A 12,647-nucleotide genomic window follows, 5' to 3' on the forward strand; every position below is an offset into this window, starting at 1 on the left:
CACCTCCAATAGACTAATTGACATAATTTGAGTCAATCAGAAGCTCCTAAAGCCATGGCATAATTTCTGGAATTTTCCAAGCTGTTTAAGGCACAGTCAACTTAGTGTATGTAAACTTCTGACCCACTGGAATTGTGATACAATGAATTATAATTGAAGTAATCTGTCTGTAAACAATTGTTTGAAAAATTACTTGTATCATGCACAAAGTAGATGTCCTAACCGACTTGCCAAAACTATAGTTTGTTAACACGAAATTTGTGGAGTGGTTGAAAAACAAGTTTTAATGACTCCAACCTAAGTGTATGTAAACTTCCGATTTCAACTGTATATTTGCCCTTGTGTCAGTGGCGAACCGTAATTTATTTATTTTTGTTGCCTGTTTTGCATGTTATTTTGGCATTATAACGTGTCATGTATCAGTTTGCAAACAATTACATTTTTTAAAATAATCATTGAGTTTATAAAGCTGCATACAACATGGTCTCTTTTTTGGTTTCTTGAGTAAGGCAGCTCCAAAATGGAGGTGTTTCAGCCTAGCTCAGTGCTTTCTGTGGTGGAGGGGCAGCCAGTGGAAAATACAGAGCGTAGGGTTTGGTAATATTCTCTAGTTGCGCTGTCATTGGCTCAGTGTTCTGTCACTCATGGGGACACTATGTCACCGTAAAATTTACGAGGAGAGCTAGAAATTTGAAGACCCTTGGGTGCTGCCATATAGTTACATTAGAGGTGCCCATCCAAGAAGGCTCAAGGTCATTGGCCACAGATAAAATTACGTCAAATCACATTATGTCTACAGTAGCTTTGATTGGATTGATCATGTCAACATCATACTTTCAAAATCTTAGCTTGCAAGCTAGCAGTCATCATCATGAATCAAGTTGACAATCTACTTGCAAATCCTTGTCAATCCTTGTCATATAAAGGGAAATTATAGATTAAACGTATAGGTCACTGACGTCATGATTCAGCCTTGTTTTTTGTTGTTGTTCCTAGTTGTCTTGAAAGCACCATAAATCCAGAGAAAACCAGACTTTGATGCTCATTGGCCATTGGACATTACACAACACATTGGATAACACAAATTCAACAATGAGGGGTTTAGAAGGAATCAGTGGCTAAGCATTGCAAAGTAATCCCTAGCCTGCTACTCAGTAGAGTGGGTGTGTTGTCCAAGTTTGGGTTTAAGGGTATTTTTTCCAAGCTTAAAAGGATAAGCATTCAACATTGGCCATGCTGTCAATCCAGCATGACTTCTTACGTGTTCAAAACAAATGGAAACTCGGAACTGGGAACTCTGAAAAAAACGAGCTCCGACTGGGAAAATACGTCTTGAACAGTCATCCAACTCAGAATTCCAAGTTGGGAACTCGGGCCGCTTTCTAGAGCTCCGACCGGAAGATCACTGACGTCATGATTCAACCTTGTTTTTTTTAGTTCCTAGTTGTCTTGAAAGCACCATAAATCCAGAGAATGCCAGACTTTGATGACAACGTTTGTTGACAAAATTTGCCCACAAAGTCACCACGCCACCTTCCTGTTCAAGTGAGCACAACAAGGTGAGTCCAAAAATGTCTTGTATGCTGCTGCATAAATTATGTAATATGCCAGGGAGATGTATTCTGTAGCTAAGAAAGTAATACTAAGTGTATATTGTGTAGTAAGCTGTTAGTAGCCCATGTGCCCCACCCTAATAATGTGGTGCCTTATCCCCTCATAATTTAGCCTACTGTTCTGACTTGGTGGCACACATGTAGCCTATAGCATGTTTTAGAGAAAGAGCTTTCATTGTCTGCTTATATGCCCTCTTTATTTATCCTACTGTTCTGACTTGGTGTACAGGGAGAATACTGTAAAAACAGCCCATGATCTGAATTGTGTCGCTGTACATTTCAAAGTGCTGAACAAGTAGTTATATTGACTCCGTCCATCCTAGCTCGCTCATTAATGTCTTAATTGAAATTACGGATTGCCTCATCCGCTTGTTGTCCCCTTATGCCATAGTTTGTACATCTCAATTATCAGTAGAAACTACATTTGTTTAAGACAGTCAGCCATATCAGCTATGTTTTTTAGATAGGCAGTAAATGAGGCTGTATTAACTGTTTCGCTGCCAGACAAGGCTCTGCTGATAGCCAGGTGCTGTTGGAACTCTGCTCTTGAGACAGCTTTATGTAGGCCCTAACAGTTTGTGGGCCGGGTTTTCAATGTTATAGTGCAATTAATGTATTGTTTAGTGTTGTGTTGTGTAATGGCTTTGCTGACATGCATCTAAAACATTTTGGGGGATTTTACCCCACCAAGATTTAAATGCTAAAATCGCTACTGCCTTGTGTTTTAGGTTATTGTCCTGCTGAAAGGTGAATGTATCTCCCAGTGTCTGGTGAAAAGCAGACAACCAGGTTTTCCTCTGGGGAACTCCAGGTTTTCCTCTAGGGAAAACAGGGTTGAATCATGACGTTAGTGATCTTTAGGTCAGAGCTCTAGAAAGAGGCCAGAGTTCCCGACTTGGAATTCTGAGTTGGATGACCATTCAAAACGTATTTTCCCAGTCTGAGCTCTTTTTTTCCTCAGAGTTCCCAGTTGTCTTGAACTCACTGAAGTCTGAGATTTCCTAGTTCCGAGTTTCCAGTTGTTTTGAAAGCGGTCGAAGTCATGCTGGATTGACAGCATGGCCAATGTTGAATGTTTATCCTTTTAAGCTTGGAAAAGAGACCGTTAAGCCCAGACTTGGACATCCACTCCACTGAATAGCAGGCTAGTGATTGCTTAGCAATGCTTGCGGTTAGCCACTGATTCCTTCCAAACCACTCATTGTTGAATTTGCGGATTTCAAACTTGTGTAATGTTTATGTCCAATGGCTGATGAGCACCGATACGTTTTATCTATAATTTCTCTTCATTATAAGAATTGAAATGGATTTGCCAGTAGATTGTCGACTTGATTCATGATGATGATTGCTAGTTCGCTAGCTAAGATTTTGAAAGTATGATGTTGACATGATCAGTCAAATCAAAGCCACTCTAGATATAACGTTATTTGACGTAATTTTATCTGTGGTCAATGACCTTGAGCCTTCTTGGATGGGCACTTCTAATGTAACTCTATGGCAGCACCCAAGGGTCTTCAATTTTCAAGCTTTCCCCGTAGGCTTTGCATTGACGTAGTGTCCCCATGAGTGACAGAACACTGAGCCAATCACAGCGCAACTAGAGAACATTACCAACCTCTTCACTGAGTATTTTCCGCTGACTGCCCCACCACCACAGAAAGCACTGACCTAGCCTGAAACACCTCCATTTTGGTGCTGCCTTACTCAAGAAAGCAAAAAAGAGAATGTTCGTATGCAGCTTTATTAACTCAATGATTTTCATTTATTTTTTTACATTGTTTGCAAATTGATATGTGACACGTTCTGTATTAATGTCAGAATAACATGCAAAACAGGCAAAAATAAGTTATACCTCTTTATTTTTTTTAGCTAAACAGGTGGGGCTCAAAACCCACCTGCTCTGAATGACAGGTCACAACTGTAAACATCTGTAAAGATTAAATTAATTATTCATCAATGCCACAAACCTGGGACATCGAAGAGCACCATAAGAACTATTATTACTAACCGATAGCGGACAGATTCTTCTGCTTTTTCCATTTTAGGAATTAGACCAGCACAAATAACACAACATGTATAACAACATATTGTGATTTTTGGTGGGTGACTTACAAATGGAGAAACAACTGGATGTGTAAGGTACTGTAGGTTTGATATATAGTCCTGAGGACCATGCCTCAGGACTACCTGGCCTGATGACTCCTTGCTGTCCCCAGTCCACCTGGCCGTGCTGCTGCTCAAGTTTCAACTGTTCTGCCTGCGGCTATGGAACCCTGACCTGTTCACCGCACGTGCTACCTGTCCCAGACCTGCTGTTGTCAACTCTCTAGAGACAGCAGTGGCCGTAGAGATACTCTGAATGATCAGCTATGAAAAGCCAACTGACATTTACTCCTGAGGTGCTGACCTGTTGCACCCTCGACAACCACTGTGATTATTATTATTTGACCCTGCTGGTCATCTATGAACATCTTGGCCATGTTCTGTTATAATCTCCACCGGCACAGCCAGAACAGGACTGGCCACCCCTCATAGCCTGGTTCCTCTAGGTTTCTTTCTGGGTTTTGACCTGTCTAGGGAGTTTTTCCTAGCCACCGTGCTTCTACACCTGCATTGCTTGCTGTTTGGAGTTTTAGGCTGGGTTTCTGTACAGCACTTTGAGATATCAGCTGATGTAAGAAGGGCTTTATAAATAAATTTGATTTGATATAAAATACTAGGTCAATGAGAAACAAACTTAACAGACTCAAAACAAGGAAGCCATGCCTAAACTCAACTATATCAACACCCTTATCAATTTAACAGGTCCATGTTGCGGCTGTAAATTGTGAGCAACACATTTACCACGGCATTCAGTCTGAAGGTAGCAAAAACAGTACACCACAAAAAGGTACCAGGCCATGGTAAGCGGCAAAGGTTACAGACTTCAATTGGAGTAGAGTGGCTGGCGGCAAAATGCAAGCAGTTTTGCAAGCGGCCCTGTTCGTGGTACTCGCTCCCATGAGCGGCGAAGCTGGCTCGGAGCCCGAGGCACCAAAAGATGTCATTAGCTGAAGTCTTGAGCTGCCGCCATGCATGGTTGACCAATGAGCAGAGTTCATCTGGTCAACCAATCAAACAATGTTTTAATGACAACTTTCAAGCTGACAACAACCTGGATCACTGGTCTCTACACAGCTTACCACCGCCCATGTGTAAGCACCTTGAAACATGTTATTGAGTCTAAATGTTATCAAATCAGGAGAATAATAAGTGAAGGAAGCAGCATAGGGAAAACGGGTGAAGGTAGCGGGGGTTTATAGAGATAAGATGGAGAATTCCAAAGTGTCAGAAGTTGAGGGACCACGGGGCATAGTGTGGAATAAGGGGTTAGCTAGAGATATGATTGGCTATGGAATAAACATAAAATGGGGTGCTAGTGTGCGTCTGCACCCCTTTTAGGTTGTCACAAATATCCAGCCCATGTCCAGTCATTCTCGAGGTCACGTCCTTCCATCTCAGTTGTAAGCATTCAAATCGTGGTCACCATGTGTCTGTGAATCACAACATTAAAGGTGATGAGTGATCACAGCATTTCCACAAATTAAGCCATAGACAATACAACTTAAGCATTGAGGACAGCATTTTGTTGACAACATGGTGCTTTACACAATATCTACTATGTGTGAACGATGGAAGAATCTACCCCAGCTATAGGTCCATTTGAGTGTGTGTGGTCACTTATGTCTGCACATCAACCGGTACTGGGACCATTGGAGACATGGGATGCTTGCTCTCAAAGTGCTGCTTGAATGTCTTTGGGTCTGCATCTATAAAGGTCAAGTACAAAATGGAGGAAATCTGTGGCTTAGAATTGAATTCAAAGTTGACACAAATTATAAACTAAACAATGCAACAAACTACCACACAGGCCAGAACAATACCCTACACATGGAGATGGAGAGGAACCTAAAAGGCACATACAGTACCAACCAATACTACTCACCCGACAGACAAGGCAGGTGTGGACCAGTGCTGCCTTGGCTGCAATCTTCTGTTTCACAGCTGCTCCTTTCTTCTTAGCAACCGCCGCCTTGGCATCAGTCAACAAGTTCAACTTGAGAGTGGAGTATGCGTTATATATCAATACCATCAAAATGAATCCCCCTCATCCCACTGACATTATGGTCAATGTTATGGTCAATGGACTATGTTGATCAAGTGTTAGAGCTGGGCTGGGACAAAAGCCTTCAAACTCATGCTCTTCAGGACTTCCTGCAATGACTGAACCAGACCAAAGAATAGTGTTCGAGGTTGAAATAGTTTACCAAGTTGAGAGGTGATAAGACTCAGGCACACACATTGGTTTTGGAATACAGAAGGTGCAAATAAGGTTTGCAATTTGGCATAAATAACAGTAATTATTTATTTTGTTGCAATTTTTACCCCCTTTTTCTCCCCAATTTCGTTATTAGAATCTTGTCTCATTGCTGCAACTCCTCAACGGGCTCAGGAGAGGCGAAGTCAGCCTGCAGGCGCCTGGCCCGCCACAAGGAGCCACTAGAGCGCGATGAGCCAAGTAAGCCTCCCCCCCGGCCAAACCCTCCCCTAACCCAGACAACGCTGGGCCAATTGTGCGCTGCCCTATGGTACTACCGGTCAAAGCCTGGGATCGAACCCCTGCGATACCGTGCCTTAGATTGCTGCGCCACTCGGGATGCCCATGACAGTAATTCTATCTAAAAAAACAAACGTGAATATCAATTCATTTAAAACCCACCATAGCAGGTAGGACTAAATAAGGTTACATAACCTTAACTACTAGGTCTGGGAATTGCCAGGGACCTCACAATATAATATTATCACGATACTTACAGTACATTCGGAAAGTATTCAGACCCCTTCAGTTTTTCAACATTTTGTTACATTAGAGCCTTATTGTAAAATGGCCGGAAAAAAAAAATCCTGATCAATCTACACAAAATACCCCATAATGACAAAGCAAAAACAGTTTATATATATATATAGAGAGAGAGAGAGAGAAAATTAAATGTCACATTTACATAAGTATTCAGACCTTTACTCAGTACTTTGTTGAACCACCTTTGGCAGCGATTACAGCCTTGAGTCTTCTTGTGTATGGCGCTACAAGCTTGGCACACCTGTATTTGGGGAGTTTCTCCCATTCTTCTTTGCAGATCCTCTCAAGCTCTGCCAGGTTGGATGGGGAGTGTTGCTGCACAGCTATTTTCAGGTCTTGCCAGAGATGTTCGATTGGGTTCAAGTCCGGGCTCTGGCTGGGCCACTCAAGGAAATTCAGAGACTTGTCCCGAAGCCACTTCTGTGTTGTCTTCGCTGTGTACGTAGGGTCATTGTCCTGTTGGAAGGGGAATCTTTGCCCCAGTCTGAGGTCCTGAGTGTTCTGGAGCAGGTTTTCATCAAGGATCTCTATGTATGTACTTTGCTCTGTTCATCTTTGCCTTGATCCTAACTAGTCTCCCAGTCCCTGCCGCTGAAAAACATCTCCACAGAATGATGCTGCCACCTCCATGCTTCACCGTAGCCAGGTTTCCTCCAGACATGACACTTGGCGTTCAGGCCAAAGACTTCAATCTTGGTTTCATCAGACCAGAGAATCTTGTTTCTCATGATCTAAGAGTCCTTTAAGTGCCTTTTGACAAACTCCAAGCGGGCTGTCATGTGCCTTTTACTGAGGAGTGGCTTCCGTCTGGCCACTCTATCATAAAGGCCTGATTGGTGGAGTGCTGCAGACTTGGGAGAACCTTCCAGAAGGACAACTATCTCCAAAGAGGAACCCTGTAGCTCGTTCAGTGTGACCATCGGGTTCTTGGTCACCTCCCTGACAAAGCCCCTTCTCCACTGATTGATCAGTTTGGCTGGGCGGTCAGCTCTAGGAAGAGTCTTGGTGGTTCCAAAATTCTTCCATTTATGAATGATGGAGGCCACTGTGTTCTTGGGGACCTTCAATGCTGCAGAAATGTTTGATCCAATATAGTGCTACTAGGCATTAATTCAACTTTCCCTTTTTTGTATCACCAAATATAATGGATTGTACAGTAGGTGGCGGCATTAACCTATTACATTTGTTTGCGGACCACCACAATACTGAAGAAGAAGAAGAGCTTCATTCATGAATTGTTGCTAGGGCAAAAGTGCATCATTCAACGCCTCCAGCCTAGACGAGGAGTGCAATCCGCCCATCCTATAACCACCCAATGAAATAATTACAGTGGCCCGTCACTAGGCAGTATAACGTGTGGCTGGCCAATTATCTTTTTCTTGGCCTAGAAGGGCGCAGGGAGCTGAAGGTAACCGAGTGGCAGCGATCGAGTCCCGGGGAAATCTGTCACGGAGTCACCGTGAAAAAGATCAACAGCCACAACATGCCGAATAAAACTAAAAAGGAAAAGGTAACGTACTGATCGCAACAATGCAAATATTGTTGCCAAATATTCAGAGGAAATAGACCGTATCTCGTAATTGTATTCTAATACGACAACTAGATGTTGTACTATTACCGTAAGGCCTAGCAGAGCAGATGCATTTTCAGACTATGCAAAGACATCAGCAGCCAACAACATATGTGATCTTATCATTGTTTACATTACCCTGTATATTAAATTCTTAAATTGATTTAATAACGATAGACAAGCCTATTAAAATAGACGGTAAATCTTAACGTTATACCGTCTATTGACAAAGCTGTTTGCCGCCTGAGGGGATTTCACGGATGTTTCGGCGCTGCCCACATGCTCTGTCTAAACGCAAATACGCCTCGTACGCGACAGTTAAAATACAAAAGATACACTTACTGTATACACAGTTTAGGAAAGTTGCACCCAGATGTATTTTGAGTAACACAGGACATGTGGAATGGTCGCAATGGTATTGAGAGCGCAAGGTAAGGGGATGTCATAGCCGAGCTGGTGAGTGAAAAAAAGTCAGGTGCAACTTTGCTAAACTGCACACAATATGTGTATCTTTATTATTTTAAAGATTCTTTCTCGCTTATATGAATGTTAAATTCCAAAGATTTCCCAACCCGTATCGGATGTGAGGTGTACTTTAATTTAAATTCAGACAAAGTGTCGGGATTAAACATAGGGTTGTGATTGTAAAACAGATATGTGATAACTATGTTTCCGTTACTGGGCGTTACAGGTTAGTTTATAGAAAACTCCGCAATAGATGTTTCAACTAACCTGCTCATGGCGATACTGTCTTGGTTCTCGATTCGGTTGAAATGTAAGTGTCCAGTTGCAGGTGGTTCTACAAAAACTCCATGTTTTGTACCGCGTGAGGAGGTTTATTGCCATTTTAGCTACCGCACATTTAGGATTTTCCATAATCTTTGCAGGAACTGATCTTTCTATGCGACGCAGCCACATGTAGATGACAGTGCATCACACCGTGTGACCAAAGGGGTGTAATACCGTTGAGGTTTGCCTGGTTTTTGTAGAACCACCTGCAACTGGACGCGGACATTTATAAGATATCTTTTTCCCGAATCGAGTACGAAGACCAAGAGCAGGTAAATTGAAACATCTATGGCAGCTTTTGTATAAGCTAACCTGTAACGACCAGTAATGCAAACATGGTTATCGCGTATGTGGCATACAATATGTAGCTATTCATGAGGAAGCCAGCTGTGATCAGAAGCCTACCATCAGCTGAGAACACAAGGAGGGCCGCCTGTAAACTGGGTATACCCTACTTGGGTTCTTGAGAGCTACCGATAGACTAGCCTTATACAGCAACAATGCGTTTTAACTTTTACATTATTTATATTCTCAAATCTGTTGATGTCGTAAAATGTTGATTTTTAGAAATGGCATATGGTTTAATGAATGTGTTGTGAGAATATGAACTGCAAACATGCACGAGCGTGAGCCTAGGCAGTTCTCGCTGATAGTGAATTAACAGCTAAACTTGCGTACATTTAGACTACATTCGTTAATAAACGTAAGATTATCAAGTTGATAGATACAAGTTAAATTTAGTCTCGTTCTTCATAAGATGGTCTCTTGTCAAATAGCTTGCTACAATGTTTTAAGATCGTCTCTTGCTTGTGCTTAATCGTTGCCTGACCAGACTGTAATTTCTGTCTTTTTCCACAAAGGGGGCATTTAAGTCTAGTTCCATTAAGTCTGTTTTACAAATGCGACAGTCAAGGCCACAAGAATGCATTCCAACAGTTTTTTTTAAAGGTAGCGCATTTATGGTAATTGTAGCCACCCTGCCAACGGGACCTGTTTAACCACGGAAATTACATTTATGTGTAATGTACAATAACTCCATAGAACAGAGGATGTGAGTTGAGTATGGTCCTAGGACAATTGTGTTTGTTGTGAATACGGTAAAATAACTATGGCTTGTTGTCATTCACAGGAACCAACCAAATCTGCCAAAAGCAGCACTAAAAACAGTAATGCCACTAGTGGGAAAGAAACAGGAACTGAAAATGCAGATGAGGTAAGATATTCTTTGATTAACATGACAGATCCAAATGGTTGTTTGACAGTATTTCTTTTTTGTAGCCTGCAGTTTATTTGTGAAGATGGATTTTTCAGGTTTATTCATGTCTATCAACTTATAATTAGAGTTTATTTTGAGGTATTATAAACGGTCTATTTGGATCAGGGGCCTATGCATGCATCCAAGGTAATTTTATTTTACACGCCATTTCCTGTTTCTTAATCTTGTTTCTTTTCTTCAATGCTACATAGATAATATTGCATCAGTGTCAATATTTTTCCTTCATCTTGGTTAGGCCAAGATAACGGAGAGGAGCTAAACATAATGTTAGGCCTTTGCATAATGGCACATGGCTGATGTCTGTTCAGGCATATAGGCCTGCTGGTTGAGTACACAGTTGAGTTCCTTTGGAACATTGTTAAGGGGGGCTATTTATTATTGCGCTTGTGTTGGATCCAGACTCCAGCCGTTTTATCAGGAAGGGAGCGACTGTCCTCTGTGGACAGACCTCTCTGTATGCAGCTGAGCTCTTTGCATAGACCGCCATAGAGGCTGTAACTTCTCCATTGTTTACGGCCCAATAAAGTGTCCTATCAAAGTAGAAGTTAGACCTTCCTATTTTAAATTTTGTTTGATAAATCTAAATAAACATTCTTGAATCTGAACTAGAGGTCGGCCGATAATGATTTTTCAACGCCGATACCGATTATTGGAGGGCCAAAAAAAGCCGATACTGATTAATTGGACGATTTTTTTTATTTCATATATATATATATATTTGTAATAATGGTGATTACAACAATACTGAATGAACACTTTTATTTTAACTTAATATAATACATAAATAAAATCAATTTTGTCTCAAATAAATAACGAAACATGTTCAAATTTGGTTTAAGTAATGCAAAAGAAAGAAAGAAAGAAAGAAAGTAAAAGTGCAATATGTGCCATGTAAAAAAAAGCTAACGTTTAAGTTTCTTGCTCGGAACATGAGAACATATGAAAGCTGGTGGTTCCTTTTTAACATGACTCTTCAACATTCCCAGTTAAGAAGTTTTAGGTTGTAGTTATTATAGGACTATTTCTCTCTCTACCATTTGTATTTCATATTCCTTTGACTATTGGATGTTGTTATAGGCACTATAGTATTGCCAGCCTAATCTCGGGAGTTGATACGCTTGATGTCATAAACAGTGCTGTGCTTCAAGCATTGTGAAAAGCTGCTGGCAAACGGAGAAAAGTTCGGTTTGAATGACTGCTCTATCAAATATCGAATCATAGACTTAATTATAATTTAATAAACCCACGGAAATATGAGTCTTAGGTTATTAATATGGTCAAATCCGGAAACTATCCTTTCGAAAACAAAACGTTTATTCTTTCAGTGAAATATGGAAGCGTTCCGTATTTTATCGAACGGGTGGAAACCCTAAGTCTAAATATTGCTGTTACATTGCAGAACCTTCAATGTTATGTCATAATTATGTAAAATTCTGGCAAATTAATTACCGTCTTTGTTAGGAAGAAATGGTCTTCACACAGTTCGCAACGAGCCAGGCGACCGAAACCTGCTGCACATACCCTGACTCTGCTTACACTGAACGCAAGAGAAGTGACACAATTTCAGGCACCGCATTGATTATATGCAACGCAGGACAAGCTAGTTAAACTAGTAATATCATCAACCATGTGTAGTTAACGAGTGATTATGTTAAGATTGATTGTTTATTATAAGATAAGTTTAATGCTAGCTAGTAACTTACCATGGCTCCTTGCTGCCTGCATTCGTGTAACAGGTGGTCAGCCTGCCACGCAGTCTCCTCATGGATTGCAATATAATCGGCCATAATCGGCATCCAAAAATGCCGATTACCGATTGTTGTGAGAACTTGAAATCGGCATTAATTAGTCAGCCATTCCGATGAATCGGTCGACCTCTAATCTGAACTCTTGTGTTGTTGTGGTTAGCCAACATGTTCTGAGATGAAAAAACTGTGCAGGAGAGGCAGTGTAAGTTCAGCTACCTCCGAATATAATTGATCTGACTGTTTATATCTGATTTGGTATAGCCAGATAAATAAGATCATTCATCTTTGTAGGTAAACACTGACCTGTTTGCCTCTAAGTGTTTCAAATGGCTTTGCACTCAGTATGCAAACGATCGCTGTTGTGACAGCAGGTTTCTAGGTGCCCACAGATAACTCCTAGATAACAATGTAGGTACGTGCTTTATGGCCACCTGTATCCCTACAGAAACAAATATAGCTGTTAGTTTCAACTAGATACAGTGCCTTCAGAAAGTATTCAGACCCCTTGACTTTTTCCACATTTTGTTACATTACAGCCTTATTCTAAAATGTATTTAAATAGTTTCCCCCCTCAATTTACACTCAATACCCCATAATGACTAAGCAAAAACAGCTTTATAGAAAATGTTGCACTTTATTACATAAACAGAAATATCACATTTACATAAATATTCAGACCCTTTACTCAGTACTTTGTTGAAGCACCTTTGGCAGCGACTACAGCGTCTTCTTGGGTATGATGCTACAAGCT

General features: G+C 41.0%; 1 protein-coding gene and 1 long non-coding RNA gene across 6 annotated transcripts in view; one reads left to right on the plus strand and one right to left on the minus strand.

The window, feature by feature from the left end:
* Positions 1 to 3,336: 3,336 nt before the first annotated feature.
* Positions 3,337 to 9,083, minus strand: LOC129852458 (uncharacterized). Of its 4 annotated transcripts, none has more exons than XR_008759035.1 (4): positions 8,816 to 9,083; positions 5,599 to 5,709; positions 5,299 to 5,422; positions 3,337 to 5,146 (listed from the first exon to the last, which is right to left on the minus strand). It is a non-coding gene; the product is annotated as an uncharacterized LOC129852458 (long non-coding RNA). The 4 variants fall into 4 exon arrangements; XR_008759033.1 differs by lacking the exon at positions 8,816 to 9,083 and adding an exon at positions 8,426 to 8,572 and having other exon boundaries at positions 5,599 to 5,876; XR_008759034.1 differs by lacking the exon at positions 8,816 to 9,083 and adding an exon at positions 8,426 to 8,569.
* The window catches only part of LOC129852416 (serine/threonine-protein phosphatase 2A 56 kDa regulatory subunit delta isoform-like), a 48,654-nt gene continuing 43,751 nt past the window's right edge, over positions 7,745 to 12,647 (plus strand). The window contains exons 1-2 of one of the 2 annotated variants that reach the window (XM_055918272.1): positions 7,745 to 8,023; positions 10,002 to 10,085. In XM_055918272.1, coding sequence (XP_055774247.1) covers positions 7,997 to 8,023; positions 10,002 to 10,085 — 111 coding nt within the window. In that variant the 5' untranslated portion in view covers positions 7,745 to 7,996. The remainder of the gene's footprint in view (positions 8,024 to 10,001; positions 10,086 to 12,647) is intronic. The other variant, XM_055918273.1, reaches the window with a different exon arrangement.

This window comes from Salvelinus fontinalis, chromosome 1 (assembly GCF_029448725.1).
Source record: "Salvelinus fontinalis isolate EN_2023a chromosome 1, ASM2944872v1, whole genome shotgun sequence".
NCBI lineage: Eukaryota > Metazoa > Chordata > Actinopteri > Salmoniformes > Salmonidae > Salvelinus > Salvelinus fontinalis.